The sequence below is a fragment of the Pongo abelii genome, chromosome 23 (assembly GCF_028885655.2).
Source record: "Pongo abelii isolate AG06213 chromosome 23, NHGRI_mPonAbe1-v2.0_pri, whole genome shotgun sequence".
Lineage (NCBI taxonomy): Eukaryota > Metazoa > Chordata > Mammalia > Primates > Hominidae > Pongo > Pongo abelii.
The window spans coordinates 46,322,041-46,338,172 of record NC_085929.1 but is presented as its reverse complement, the minus strand read 5'-3'; the positions used below and the strand labels follow the sequence as shown (position 1 = coordinate 46,338,172).

General features: G+C 36.1%; 1 protein-coding gene across 6 annotated transcripts in view; it reads left to right on the top strand.

Moving 5' to 3' along the window:
- The window catches only part of ENTHD1 (ENTH domain containing 1), a 167,742-nt gene that overhangs the window by 38,864 nt on the left and 112,746 nt on the right, over window positions 1-16,132 (top strand). For 4 of the 6 annotated variants that reach the window (XM_024239971.3, XM_054543489.2, XM_054543487.2 and 1 more), the window contains exon 4: window positions 14,251-14,369. In XM_024239971.3, coding sequence (XP_024095739.2) covers window positions 14,251-14,369 — 119 coding nt within the window. Of the gene's footprint in view, window positions 1-13,282; window positions 13,400-14,250; window positions 14,370-16,132 lie in introns of all 6 variants that reach the window. The other 2 variants (XM_054543490.2, XM_054543486.2) reach the window with 1 other exon arrangement.

Below are 16,132 nucleotides of genomic sequence, written 5' to 3'. Positions count from 1 at the left end.
TGTAGTCCTAGCTACTCAGGAGGCTGAGGCAGGAGAATTGCTTGAACCTGGGAGGCAGAGGTTGCAGTGAGCTGAGATCACACCACTGTACTCCAGACTGGGTGACACAGCAAGACTCCATCTCAAAAAAAAAAAAAAGAAGAAGAAGAAGAAGAAAGGTGTTTTGTTTTTTTGTTGTTGTTTGTTTTGAGACAGAGTCTCACTCTGTCGCCAAGGCTAGAGTGCAGTGGCACGATTGCAGCTCACTGCAATGCCTCTCAGATTCAAGTGATTCTCCTGCCTCAGCCTCCTAAGTATCTGGGACCACAGGCGCCTGCCACTACACCCAACTCATTTTTGTATTTTTTTTAGTAGAGACAGGGTTTCACCATATTGGCCAGGCTGGTCTCAAACTCCTGACCTTGTGATCTGCCTGCCTCGGCCTCCCAAATGTTTTGGTCTTTAGAAGTTTGGTGAAATTTTTGTGACTAGAAATACGCTGTAGGAACTTAGTTCTTGTTTATATTAATTAGCTTATGGTAAAATTGGTTTCATTATACATTGTTTCTCTTAAAGTAGCAATTTCCAAGAGACTATGGACATCATTAAATGAGGACTTGCTGTACTGCAAAGTAGTTGTCATGCTTTTATAATTAAAAAACAGCAATGTTGATGTTGTTACTTCCTACAAAGAGCTTTGTACTAACAGGGTTGATGTGGAGTCATGCTTGGTTGCCTTGCCACATGTAGATGAGATGGCAGGGCTTATGGTACAAACTGTGGTTGTAACTAAAACATTTGCATTGATAAATGTCAATCAGCTGATCTTTTAAATTTAAAAATAAATATATAAAAATAATTTGTATCTGTACCACCCTAAACCGACCACTGTTAACATCTTAGAATAGTCATGTGTCATATAATGATGTTTCAGTCAATGGTGGACTGCGTGTATGATACTGGTCCCATAAGATTATATTTTTACTGTACCTTTTCTATGTTTAGATATGTTTAGACACACAAATTCTTACCATTGTGTTACAATTGTCCTTGTGTTACAATTGCCTACCACATTCAGTACAGTAATATGCTATACAAGTTCATTGCTTAGGAGCAATAGGCTATACCATATAGCCCAGGTGTGTAGTAAGCTCTACCATCTCAATGTGTGTAAGTACACTCTGTGATGTTTGTACAACAATGAAATTGCCTAGCAATGCATTTCTCAGAAAGCATCCCTGTTGTTAGGCTATGCATAACTGTTTCTTTTTTATTTTTGTTTCAGAAAACCATTATACTCTTGTAAAAACAATATAGGCTTGTTATATAATTACTCAGAAATAACCATCATTAATATCAGATGATTGCAATTCTAGGCATCTTTTTTGTGAGACAGGCTCTCACTCTGTTGTCCAGGCTGAAGTACAGTGGCACCATCACAGTTCACTGCCACCTTGACCTCCCTGGGCTCAGGTAATCCTCCCACCTCAGCCTCCCAAGTAGCTGGGACTGCAGGCATGCGCCACCACACCAGCTAATTTTGGGTTTTGGGTTTTTTTTTTTTTTGATAGAAACAAAGTTTCACCATGTTGCCCAGGAAGGTCTCAAGCTCCTTGGCTTAAGCGATCTGCTCGCCTCAGCCTCCCACAGTGCTAGGATTACGGGGGTGAGCCATCATGCCTGGCCAGCATTTTAAAAAAATCTATACATACATAGAGAGAGATGGATAGCTAGGGAGAAATTATTTTTATAAAAATGGAATTATATGCTGTTTTTTAGTAAAAAATATTAAAGTTCTCCTTCAGGCAATGAGACTAGGAACTCCATTTACTGCACAATAACCAAAGACTGGAAGTGACACACTATTTGCGACACTACTGGCCTCACAAGAAGTATGGGGAAGTCTCTAAGTTTCTCTTTTTGAAAAATGTAAAATAAACAAAATAAGAACAGCACATGTGAGCTGAAGTCAGAGTGACTTGGCATTCTGCCTGTGGGAAGCTGCAGGTAACTGTAGGGGTTGAGTTGCTTAAGAGCAGTTGTTAGTAGATCAGAGAATGAGTTTGGGGCCTGTCTTGAGCATTGGGAAGGAAAGCGTTGGGTTACTATGCTGAACCCAGACCCTCAAGGGGACTGAATTGAGAAAGTGTACTCAGTTCATAAGTTAGGTCCAATAGGATTTTCACCAGTTTAAGACAAGCAATGAGCTCACAATCCAATATCACCACAGGAGAAGGTAAGCAGCAAAGAACATACTTAATACCCCAAAGAGTGTAGATACTGGAAAGGTCAGATACAGAACAGCTGTGTATTTACATAAGTAAAGGATATAATCACATGCATCACCAATTATCAAGAGATTATTAGGACTCAATGGATGAATTTGAAAAAAGGGAACTTGCAGAAATGAGAAATACTACTGAACTAAAAAAATGTATTTAGTGAGCTAGAAGATATGCCTAAAGAAAATGGAAAATATGAAAGTAATATTAATTAAGCCATATGGAGGATACTGCTACAAAGGAATGACAATTAATTACTGTACCAGAAAACTTCTCATCTTCTACAATAGAAGCCTGACAACAGTGACATAGTATCTTAGAAATGCTGAAGGAAAATAACAGCCTATAATTGTGTACCAGCAAGACTATGATTTAAGGGTGAGGATGAAATAATTATTTATAGATGAATAAAAGAACGAAGAGAGTTTACAACCATGAGACCTGCATTAAAGGGTATACTTCAAAAAGAGGAAAATTATTGCAGAAAGATAGTTGAAAATTCAAGAGAGAATAATGAATAAATGGTAAACACACACATAAATATAGATATGTATGTGTAATAAACATTTGATGTATAAATGTAATTTTTGAGTTAAGAAAAAGACAACTAGAATAGCGGGTAGCCATGGTATTTAAGTGGGGGTGAGCAGGTCCAGAGTTGTGTTCTAAAGGTCCTTGTGTTTTTAAGAGAAGGTAATGAATACTCTTGGAATGTAAACTTTTAAAGGTAAACGTGCGTGATAAACTTTCAAGAATAAACTTTAAAAGAAGAGAAATAGAGTGCATAAATTCCAGACAAGTAGCAAGAAGAAGTAGAATGAGAAAAAATAAAATTTTATAAAGGGCAAAAAGCATAAAGTGGAACAAATGGAAATTAAAAAGTAAAATAAATAATAGAAATAAGCCCAGATAGATTAATAATCACAGTAAATAATAATAGATTAAACTCATCTATTAAAAGGCAGAGACTATCAGATTGGGGAAAAAGAAATCCAGATATATGCTGCAAGCATAAATTCACATAAAGATTGAAAGCAATGTATGGAAAAAGGTAAGTCAGATATATACAAACTAAAAGAAGGCTGGTATAGCTACTTAATAACAGGCAAAGGAGACTTTAAAGCCAAGAGCATTAAGGGTAATAATAAGATGCTCAGTTTCCCAGGAAGATGTAATATTTCTAAATGTGAATATACCCAGTAAAATAACTTCAAAGTATATAAAGCAAAAGTTGGTAGAACTATTGGAAGAAATTGAAACATCTACCATCATAGTAGATAATTTCAAAACATCTTTATCGATAGGTGAAGGACATAAAACATTTTTTTAAATATGGATTTTATAATTGATTATATGTGTTATAAAGGAAGTCTTTACATTTCCAAAAATCTGTTTCATATAGGACACGTTTTCTTACCAAAATACCATTAAATTTGAAGTTAAGAAAAAATATAAATAAAAAATTTCCATACATTTGAATGTGGGACTGTTTCTTTTAGAATAAGGTGAAAGAAAAGGACTTCAGTTCTCCTTGCTAAGTCAGCTTTGTAGTGGAGGTCCTAGCCATCACAGTCAAACAAGCAAGAGAAATTAAAAATGTAAGTAACAAAATGGAAGAAACGAGCATCATTTGTAAATGATAGGATTTTCATATAGAAAACTTCAAAAGATCTACAGACATATTAAAAATAATGAGTTTTAGAAAGATGGCTGGCTATAACATCAAAACATAAAATCAAGTTATATTCTATATATCAGCAACAAATATTAAACATAATTTTTAAGATACCATTTATAATAGCTAAAAATCTTGATTTAGGAATAAGTCTTACAAAAGAAGTACAAAATCTGTACACTGTAATAATGTTTAATTGAAATACATTAAAGACCTATATAAATGGAAAGATATTCCATGTTTGTCAAAATAATAATGTAAACATGTCAGTTCTCTCCAAATTGTCTAGATTTAGCAGAGGGTTTCTCAGCCTTGGTACTATTGATATTTTGAAACAGATCATTCTTTGTTGTGGGGGCTGTGCATTGTAGGGTAGTTAGCATCATCCCTGGCCTGTACCCACTGGACGCTATTAGCAAACATCCCTTTCTGTTGTATTGAATCAAAAAAGTCTGCAGACATTGCCAAATGTCCCCTGGGGGCCAAATTGTTCCCAGTAGAGAACCGCTGATTCAGTGCAGTTACAATCAAAATCCAAAAAGGATTTTAAGAGTTGAATTTGGTGTACTGATTCCAAAATTTACCTGGAAGAATCAAAAGTTCAAGAGTATCCAAAACATTCCTAAAATAGAGTAAGGTGGAGGGTTTGCCTTTCTAAATAACAAGACTAAAATTTGACTGATCCTGACAGTGTGGTATGGATGCAGGATAGGTGCATGGACCAATGGAACAAACCATAACCGTAGAAAACAGACCTGGGCCACTATGGATCAGTAAATGACAGAAGTGGCATTCTTGAATAGTGGAGAAAAAATGAACTGCTCAATAAATAATACTGGTATAATTTTTTATCCATATTGTAAAAATGAAATGAGGTCTCTACCGGGATGAATTAAGGATTTAAAGGTAAAAAGGCAAAACTTTGAAATGTTTAGAAGAAAATTTAGAATATATTTTTTACATTGAAATAGGGAAGTATTTCATAAACAGAAAAAGTGCACATTATTTTTTAAAAGTGTTTATGAATTTGACATTTGTGGTAGGCAGAGTTCTGAGGATAAGCCCCATGACCCTTGCCTGTATACATTCCTCTCCCCTTTGAGTGTGGGCAGAACCTGTGAATATGATGAATTACCACCCCCATGATTGTTATATTCTATGGCAAAAAAGGTATTATTCTGGTAGGCCCTATCTAATCAGATGAGTCCTTTAAAAGCAGAGAGTTGGCTGGGCGCTGTGGCTCATACCTGTAATCCCAGCACTTTGGGAGGCCAAGGTGGCTGGATCATGAGGTCAGGAGATCGAGACCATCCTGGCCAACATGGTGAAACCCTGTCTCTACTAAAAATACAAAAATTAGCTGGGTGTGGTGGTGCATGCCTGTAGTCCCATCTACTCGGGAGGCTGAGGCAGGAGAATCACTTGAACCCAGGAGGCGGAGGTTGCAGTGAGCCAAGATTGTGCCACTGCACTCCAGCCTGGTGACAAAGTAAGACTCCGTCTCAAAAAAAAAAAAAAAAAAAAATTAATTAATTAAAAAAAAAATAAAAGCAGAGAGTTTTCTCTAGCTGCTGGCCAAAGAGGGAGTCAGAAAGATTCCAAGTGTGAGAAGGATTTGAAGCACTATTGTTGGCTTGAAGATGGAGTAATAAGGAATGCAAGTGGCCTCGAAGGTGAGCGTGGCCCCTGGTTGCCAGCCAGCAAGGAAATGGGGACTTTAGTCCCACAGTTGCAAGGAGCAGAATTCTGCCAACAGCTGTATTGAACTTGGAAGTGGATTCTTCCCCAGGGCTTCCAGATGACAGTTCAGCTTGGCCAACGCCTTGACTTTGGCTTTGTGAAACCAGAAAGAGAGAACCCATTTAACCTGCCTGCACTGCTGACTACAGAACTGCGAGATAATAAATGCTTGTTGTTTTAGGCCACTAAGTTTGTGGTAATTTGTTATAGCATCATTAGAACAAATGATCTTATAGCACCATTAGAAAACTAATAAAACTATATTATCTTTTATTTTCTGTGCTTTTGGGGTCATATACAAAAGTTCTTTGCCCAGATCAATATCAAGAAGTTTTTCCCTGTTGGGTGTGGTAGCTCATGCCTTTACAGATGGCTCATGCCTCTCAGCACTTTGGAAGATCAAGGCGGAAGGATTTCTTGAGCCCAGGAGTTTGAGACCATCCTGAGCAACACAGCAAGACCCTGTCTCTTAAGAAAAAAAAAAAAAAAAATTAGCTGGGCATGGTGGCATGTGCCTGCAGTGCCAGCTATTCAGGAGGCAGAAATGGGAAGACCGCTTGAGCCTGAGCGGTAGAGGCTGCAATGAGCTGTGATCACGCCACTGCACTCCAATCTGGGTGACAGACCAAGACCCTGTATCAAAAAGAAACTTTTCTCTATGTTTTCTTCTAGTAGTTTTACAGATTCAGGTCTGGCACTTTAAGTCTTTTATCCATTTTTAGTTGATTTTTATATGTGTGGTGGATATCCAGTGTTCCCAGCACCACTTATCAAATAAACTGTCCTTTCCCATTTGTATTCTTGGTACCTTTGTTGATCAGTTGGCCATAAGTGCATGGATTTATTTCTGGGCTCTCTGTTCTGTTCCATTGGAACAGATTATATGTCTGGTTTTGTGTCAGAACCACCCTATTTTGATTACTATAGTTTTGTAGTAGATTTTGAGGGGGAAAAAAAACACCATGTAAAAGTGAAAAAAAAAAAAAACCAAAAACAAGCGGCAAAATGGGAAAATTTTCCAACGCATATAACTGACAAAGGATTAGTATCCAGAATATATAAAAAATTCCTGCAAATCAATGAGAAAAGAGTAGCTCAACAGAAAAAGAGGAAGCAAATATGAAAATCATTTCTAGAAAAACAGGAAACATGTAAGGCCAAGAAACATTTTTTAAATGCTTAGCTTTGTACTATGTAGTGACAAGACACAATTATGAATTTTATGGAAGATATAATTTACAATAACTTCAAAAATGAATGCCATATTGTGAGGAATTTTCCTTCTGTTTCTTGAGCTACATTTTCTTCTGCATTTGGGATCTTTCTTTTATGCATGCCGTCTTCCTTTCTTTCTCTTTCATGCTTCTCCTTCCTTCCTTCTCTGCTTGTTTTTCTACTGGAATGTGTTTGTTTAGTTGCCAGGCCATTTCTTCACATCTTGCTGATGCTTAGGCAGCTCTCACTAGGCACTGTCTCTTGAAGGTGGTAGAGTATAATGGTTAAGGGCTCAGGTCCTGAAGCCATACTGTCTGCATTTGAATCCTGACTGGTTGTATGACCTTGGACTGGCTACTTAAGCCCTTGTGCTGTAATTTCACCTTCTGTAAAATGGGGTTAACATGGGCCCTGTGATGGAGTTGTTATAAGTAAATGGGCTAATACAGAGTCAGCACAATGAACTTTGGCTGTTGTTTGTTCAGAAACACTTAGTGATTTCTTGACTCTTCCCACCATATCTGAGATCAGTTTGTTTTCTCCACCAGGCTGCAGTCTATGGGCTTTTTTTTTTTATTTTATCCATTTTTCTGTAGCAGATCTCAGCTGAGGCCATGTATGGTCTTCTTTAGAATATCTGAACTCTGCTCTGTTTTTGAGTCTCTTATAAAAGGTCCTGCTCATTCTACCAAGTTGAGGTATGTGTCCTATTCCTGTGGGGGAGAGATACCTTCAAGCTTTAGATCCTTCACCCAATTCAGTGTCAAACTGTGGCTTTCATGTCTGTTGAAGTGTAAGCACCTTTATTTACTGTTACACCCATTTTTTTTCTCTAGCTATTTTCACCTCTTCTCTGTCATAAGTGGGAAGAAAGCATTCTCCATTCAGTTCTCTTTTTTTCCAGACATGTGGATATTGATGAGAACTCTAAGGTTGTTGTCATCTTACCAGTATTGCTTTTGGGGGAGAAGGGATGTCCTAGATCTTGTTTCTTTTCTTGGCCACCAGTTATTTTTATTCTTTTTCTTTTAGAAATTTTAGTTATATCTGTTTCTATGTTAGATTGCTATTGACTTTTTAAAAAAATCTCATTGCGTACTGGGTGATGGGAATTCTGTGTCGCAGTTTCACTTTGCTATCTTAACCCAGGAGTCAGCCACTGAATATTAAAACTTGCTTTTGTAGTGGCTGTTTATTTTCCCTTGTCCCTGGAGTTGAGCATCTAACTTGGTTTGTGAATTTTCCCTGTTTCTCATTATTCTTAAGCGAGAACTACTGGCAGTGTCTCAAATTTTATGTGCTATTGTTAGCAAAATACTGAAATAAAATTGTCTCAACTCCATTTTTAAGATCTCCAGCAGTAAAAGTTGGTTCTTTTTCACTTATCTACCTATTTCAAATTTAATTTTAAAAATCTACTGAAACAGCTCTGCTTTCTTATTCTTCTCTTTTCACCTTAAAAAATGCCTTTCCCCTAGTAATCTCAAAATTCATCTACCAAGAAAGATGTACAGTAATTGTACATCTTTAATCTCAAAAGTCATCTACCAAGAAAGATGTACAGTAATTGTACACTCCATCTCCTGTGTTTTGAAGCATTTCTCAGGTAAATGGAAGCAGAGCAATAAAGCAGAAACATAGAGGTTGTATCTGTAGTGGATACTGTGGTGTGTCTCCCAGATCCTTGCTTCAAGATCAAGGCACTCTTGAGTTGTGGGAGGGTGTTGGCTGTGGGCTCTCAACTGAATCCTCCTCTGGGAATTCCCAACAGCTGAAGAGAGCCTCTTCGTTCAAGGTCATGCCCCCTAGCTAAGGGGTCCTACATCAAGGCAGGACAACTGTGAAGAGCCATTCCAGCCTCAAAGCTCCTATAAGGATCAGCTGAGTCCTTTATTGCAAGTGTGCTACAGTTATTGCAACTGTGCTTGCTTGACCCGATCCTGCCTGCCTGCCTCCCTCCTCGCTGGTAGTTTCTAAGAACGCTCCCTAATGGCTCTCCCACATACAAATCTGAGTCTGAGAGTCTGTTTCCTAGGGAACCCAACCTACAATGGCTTTTCCTCTAGATTTAAAATATAGGACAGTAATAATATGTGTACATAAATAGATAATGAGAATAGAGAATAAAGCAAATGGGGCAAAATGTTAACAATTGGTGAATCTGGATGAAGACCATATGGGCGTTCTTTGTACTATTCTTGTTACTTTTCTGTAAGCTTAAAATTATTACAAAATGAAAGTTAAAAAAAAATGTGACAAATACCAACTACTTTAAGATGCTTAAGTTAGCCGGGTGCGGTGGCTCACGCCTGTAATCCCAGCACTTTGGGAGGCCGAGGCGGGCGGATCAGGAGGTCAGGAGATCGAGACCACGGTGAAACCCTGTCTCTACTAAAAATACAAAAAATTAGCCAGGGGCAGTGGAGGGCGCCTGTAGTCCTAGCTACTCAGGAGGCTGAGGCAGGAGAATGGCGTGAACCTGGGAGGCGGAGCTTGCAGTGAGCTGAGATCACGCCACTGCACTCCAGCCTGGGCGACAGAGCAAAACTCCGTCTCAAAAAAAAAAAAAAGATGCTTAAGTTTAACTATGTGCCAAAACAACGAAATTGGAGTCAAGGTTCCAAATTCACAATTCTGTAAAAGTTAGATATAAACTTAAGCACCATGAGACTTGACTTTTAGATCTTACTAGCTCTTCCTTAGCCCACTGAATATTTTCGATAATGCAATATATCTGTTACTAAAAATTAATTTTGTTAAGCAAATTATTTAATTTACTTACATTACACCTAAAAGGACATGGTTATTATATGCTAAATAATAAATGGAACAATTTGGAAATCTGTTCAACTTATGGAGCATTGCATTTCCAAAATGTATGGTGCATTGCTAATGCCTGATAATTTGAACGTCAGTTTGATATCTCATCTAAGAAATATCGGAGGGTTCACAAGTTCTGCTTTGTGGTATTATCTGAGTGGTGCAGGCTCAGTGCGATGTACAGCTTCTTTCTAGATAGTTTCCACAAAGTACTTACAACCTTGGTATCGAAGCACTTATCTTTGAATGACTCAGTGGCTTCATTTCCTGCAGCATCATTACTTTTTCCTCTGAGGTTTCTCATTCACATACTAGTCTTCATTGGCTTGTGACTTCACAGTGTCAATTGATAAGTAGCTTACAAGACCAAAGAGATCTCATTTCCACTAAGGAACTATAAGGAACTAAATGTATGTTCTCTCCTACTTGCTTGTGAAAATCCAGAGATAAATGTTGTGTAATTACCAAATCTAATTAAGCATACCTCACTTCCAGTGTTATGCTGTCTGATACTGAAAGAAAAATTTAATGAGTTTCCATAGACCCACTATATTCTAATTGCTTTCTTTCTTGCCTCATAAGATAGGTTTACAACATTTAGGCTATTCTAGGCCAAAATGCATCTCCAACATGCCAGATATTTTTTCCTTCACAATTCTTGCTATTCTTCAGTTTCTCTCACAATTTACTTCAAAATTGACCATCTGACATTTTTACTAATCTACTTCTGTAATGTCTAAAACCTAAGACCATATGATTTCAAAGATAACTTAGTTGCTGAATGCTGAGCGAGTGATAATGTAGTTGATTAAGTCCAGTGAAAGTAGATAGATGATCTAAGCCCCAAGTCACCACTCTTTGCCAATATTAGCTACAAAATCTCCAAGCCCCAAATAAGCTCATTTTAATTATTCACTTTTATGCGAAATTAAAACAAAACGTTACAACCATAAATGAAAAATTCGTATTTCTTCAGTATCTCTGGCATCTACCATACTTTCTCCCTTTGCCCACGTAGTTCCTTCTGCTCAGAGTAATTTCTCTTTGCCTCTACCCTTATTGGAATCCTAGCCATCCTTCAAAGCCTTGTTTAAATTTTACTTCCTCTTTGTGGCTGTTTTTGATTACTCTGGGGCACATTGCTGTTTTCCTCCTTAGAGTATCTGTTCCTAAAATTAATTAATTCAAGAATGTTTAGCATATAATTGTTCTGTTTCCTGTAAGTCTGTATGTTAGACTTACATACCTAGTCAGGCTATAAACTTCTAGAAGGTAAAGACTGTGCCTTATATTACCGCTTTTCAGTATTTTTTTTTTTTTTGCCTAACCCCTAAAATGATTTTGAAACACTATGTACCTCCTCACACATTTTTAAGTTGATATATGAAGTTTTATAAGTATAAATAACTGCAAAGGATATAATTCTGGCACATTGTAAATATTGACATTAAGGACAAAAGAAAAGAAAAAACAAGCAAACTGTTAAGTTATATCCGTCTTTTAAATGTATCTAAAGGAATCTAAATACCATTGTGATTGATACCTGTAGTCATTCATTTAAAAAAAAAGTACATGAAGTCCTTAACTCTTAGAAATTTTACATTATTCCCTTTTCTCTTTGAAGTCATATGTTTATTCTACATTTCTTGCAGAATTTTATTCTAATATAAAGTATTTTTATGCTTGGAAATCTTCTCTACATCAAATAGATATAAAATTGAAATTATTTTTCTAAATTTTCTCTGACCAAAGGTTTTAATGTTTCTTCTAGATTGACTTATTACAATTATTGTTAGTATGCAGTCAATCAAAACCACATAAATGCATTATAAATTTGTATGAATATTTGTTAAATAAATTTTATTAGAAATATATGGTTTTATGAGATAATTGGAACTGCTCATTTGTCCACATAGGAATGTGACTGATTGCTAGCTATAAGCAGGGCTCAGCAGAAATCCTGCCTCTATTTTATTTATATTTGTATAAAGATAAATGCTGAGAAAACTTGTTCACCTAAATCATAGATGGGACAAGAAGGTGCTTTATTATAATAGTGTCAGTCAATTCTATGAATTTCTTTCAAGTAATATGCTGGAAATTATATAGTGATTATAAAAATATATTTTTATCTCTTGTTGACTGTTAACTCGATGAAGTCATTTTTCAGTGTTGCTGAAAGCAAAGGATTAGAAACACCCTGCTTAGAAAAAGACTTGTTAAACAGTCATAAGGAGTAATTTACTTTCTCAATTTCTAGGAACAATACTGAAAAAATTCATACTAAAATTTATTAAATAACTATTAATTCAATCTGTTATACTTTAACCGAATATACTCAGAAAGCGGGAGAAAAATTAAAATATTAATTGCAATATACCTGTCAATGCAATTTTTTGAGAAAATGATTTTATTGTATCATATGCTCTAAATATACTTTCATCAACTCTATAGAACCTCAGATTTGGTTCATTCAATTTTTGGAAAATATTTACCATATAATCTAGTTGGCAAAGCCAACTCTCATTGTTAAGACAACTAGCCAAATCAGATTTAAAGTTTCCTTCAGAAAATGTCTTACTTTATTCAAATAAATGTATAAACAGATGTTGTCCTGATTGTCTTCACACTCCTGAATCCTTTCCTAAGATGGATGGCAAAGGCACGCAGCCTCATCAGGAGTTTGTTGCATTGGTGACATATGGCACCCCTGCCTCTCATGCTTGCCTGGCTTTGCTCTCAGGGGACCTTTCCTTAGGAATAATGCATTCTTTGATAATAGGTGAGGAATGAAAAACACAAGGACATTAAACAAAACTTGTCATCTGTCCTGCTGCCTCGTACTGTAATATATCAGAATACCAAACATGCTGGTGTGGACCAAAATACCTTGTTATTTATGCCATGCTTTCTCATTAAAAGAAAGGTCTGGACAGACAGACCATTAGTTTTTTTCTGCTTTGATTAAAGGAGGCTTCCTCTATGTTCGTATTTTTAACTATTATTTGGTGCCTTAGAGGTTCTTATGCTTGGGAAGATGTATCATAATAAGATGGGTGAGGATATGCCTTTCTTTTGTAAAATGGGAGAAAATTGATTATTGGAGGGAAATGGGAAAGAACTAGCCTGATACCTCTGCGTAGTTGCATTCTCAGGCAGATCAGTTTTTGGTAAGAACATAGGTGGAAGTTGCCGATCTGGAAATTGCTTCCTTTAAAACTATCTATGCCCACCTAGCCCTTGGGAAATCTTTACATATCCCCAGTAGTGTGTATATACCAATTTGAAGGTAGTTTTCTTATACTTCCTATTGTGCCCAATGATATGCTGAGATAGAGTTGGTACTAATACTTTCAGATTAGACTTTTTAGAGTTGGTACTAATATATAGTAATTAACATAGGAAGGGAAAGATTCGGACTGTAAAAATATTGTTTAGCAAAAAGATATAAAGAGAAATACCAGTTTATTTTCACTGGTTGTATTAGTACATTCTCAAATTGCTATAAAGGACTACCTGAGACTGGGTAATTGATAAAGAAAAGAGGTTTAATTGGTTTATGGTTCTGCAGGCTGTACAGGAAGCATGGCTGAGGAAGCCTCAGGAAACTTACAATCAGAGCGGAAGGCAAAGGGGAAGCAAGAATGTCCTACATGGCTGGAGCAGGAGGAAGAGAGCGAAGCGGGAGGTGCTACACACTTTTAAACAACCAGCTCTCATGAGAATCCACTCTCACAGGAACAAGGGGGAAATCCGCCCCATGAACCAATCACCTCCCACCAAGCCCCTCCTCCAACATTGGGGATTACAATATGACATGAGACTTGGGTGGGGACACAAATCCAAACCATATCACAGGTGTATTCTTTTATGTTCAAATCAAAATTTAAAAATTGTGTTGAGTTCTTTTATCTAATAATCTATACATTTCTGATTAGTTTCTCTTAGAACACAACAAATTCACACTGCAGTAATAAAGTTCTTTAAAATATTAATTAAAATAATTATAGTTCTCATTCCTGCTTTGCTAAAATTTTATTTGAATACTTTTCACTTTTTCAAACTCTATTTTCTCTACTATATTAAACCTTATTTTTTAGAAACGATGACTAAGTAATGTTATAACAGAGTTGTTGATGTAGGAAAGGGCTAGAATTTAAATTATTTTTCTAAATTTTCTCTGACCAAAGATTTTAATATTTATTCTAGATTGACTTATCATAATTATTGTTAATATGCAGTCAATCAAAACCACATAAGTGCATTATAAATTTGTATGAATATTTGTCAAATATAAAGAAAATAATTTTATTTTCTTAAGAATTTAAGTTGTATTTTTAAAATCAGTCTGAACTTCTCACTTGTTACAAAGAGACATATTAAAGTGATTAACACTCATAGGTTACCACTGGCAGATGGTTTATATTTAGCAGGAAAAAAAAGGTATCTTCAGAAGTTATTAACTTACAAATTGGGAACTAATATAAAAACATAACTGTGTTTTGCCAAAGTAAAATCTTAGCTTTATATTGTTGACAGAAAATGTGTGCAAGGCAGGATTGAAACAAGAGCATTGCCAAGATGTTCATTTGCCTACAGAAACTATGTTGTCCCAGGAAACACTTCCACTCAAGATTCCTGGTTGGAAATCAACAGAGGTAAGTCTATAGTTTCCTATAGCTGCTGTAATAAATCACTGCAAGTTTTGTGCCTTAAAACAAACAAATTTATTATCTTCTGTAGGTTAGAAGCCTGACCCAGGGCTCACTGGGCTAAAATCAAGGTGTCTGTAGGGCTATGTTCTTTCTGGAGGCCCTAGCGGACGATGTGTTTTTATGTTTTGGGTTTTTTTTTAATTTGTCCTTTGCACCTTCATGTGTTCCAAGAGAAATTGTGCTTGTCTTTTAACTTTGCTTTTGGTGTCTTTTGTTATTCAGGGCTTTAAATATTAATAAGGTCAAATTATCAAAGTTTTATGGTCTGTGCTACTAAAAAAATCTTGAGAAATTCTTTCTTACCCTAATATAATAAAATCTCTTATTTTTTCTTCTAAGTGTTGAGGTCCTTATGTCCTCTAGAATTTTTCTGTATAGTAGAAGATAGAGTCCCTTCTTTGTACCCTTGTGGATAGGCAATATTTAATTTGTTGAATAGTCTTTTTCTACCCATTAAAAAGAATTCTATGAAATAATTGTATACTCACAGGAAGTTGCAAAAATAGTACAGAGTCCCGTATGCCCTTCTCTCAGCTTGTGCCACTGTTGGCATGTTGTATGGTTGTAGCGCAACATCAAAACCAGAAAACGGATATTGGTATATTAATTAGTACCAACTGGACTGCAGACCTTATTCATTATTCAACTTTTCAATTCACTGTTCAGATTTTTAAACTTGCATTTGTGTTTTTGTGTGTGTGGTTCTATGTAATTATATCCCATGTATAGATATGTGTAAACAGAACCACAATGAAGATACAGAACTGTTCCATCACCACAAAAGAAGTGCCTCGTGCTACCCACCCCACTCCCAACCCATCCTCTGGCAATAATATTTTCTCCATCTCTGCAGTGTTCGTCATGTCTAGAATGTTGTATAAATGGAATGAGACAGTATGCAGCCTTTTGAGATGGAATTTTTTCGCTCAGTGTAATGCTCCTGGGGGGCCGACAGGTTGTCACATGAATCAGTAACGCATCCCTTTTTTGTTGCTGAGTACATTCTACTGTCAGGATACACCAGATTTTGTTCAGCCATTCATTCATTGAAGAATATTTGGATGTTTCCTTCTTTAGCTATGATGAATAAAGTTGCTGTGAATATTTGTGTACATATTTTTGTGTGAAGTTTTCATATCTCGGGGATAAATGTCAGAGAGTTGTAGGGTTGTATGGTAAGTGCGTGCCAAGTTTTGCAAAAAACAGTCAAACTATTTTCCAGAGTGGCTATACCATTTTATATTCCCATGAGCAATGCATAAGAGATCCAGTAGCTCTGCATCCTAACCAACTTTTGGTATTACTGCTATTTTAATTTTAGCTCTTCTAATAGGTCTGTAATGATATCTCATTGTGATTTTAATTTGCATTTTCCAAATGGCTAATGATGTTGAATATCTTTTCATGTGCTTATTTGTGGCATTATAACTTATCTTTGACCTTATTCATATGTTCACATCTTTTATCCATTTTCTAATTGAATTGGTTTTCTTTTTACCATTGAGTTTTGAGTTCTTCACATATTCTGGATGTAAGTTCTTTGTCAGATATGTGATCTGTGTGTATTTTCTCTCCGTTTGTGGCTTGTGTTTTCTTTTTAACAATATCTTTCACAGAGCAAAATTTTAAGATTTCAATGAAGTCAAATTTTTCAGTTTTTGAAAATCATGCATTTGGTGTCATATCTAAGAACTCTTTGCCTAAAC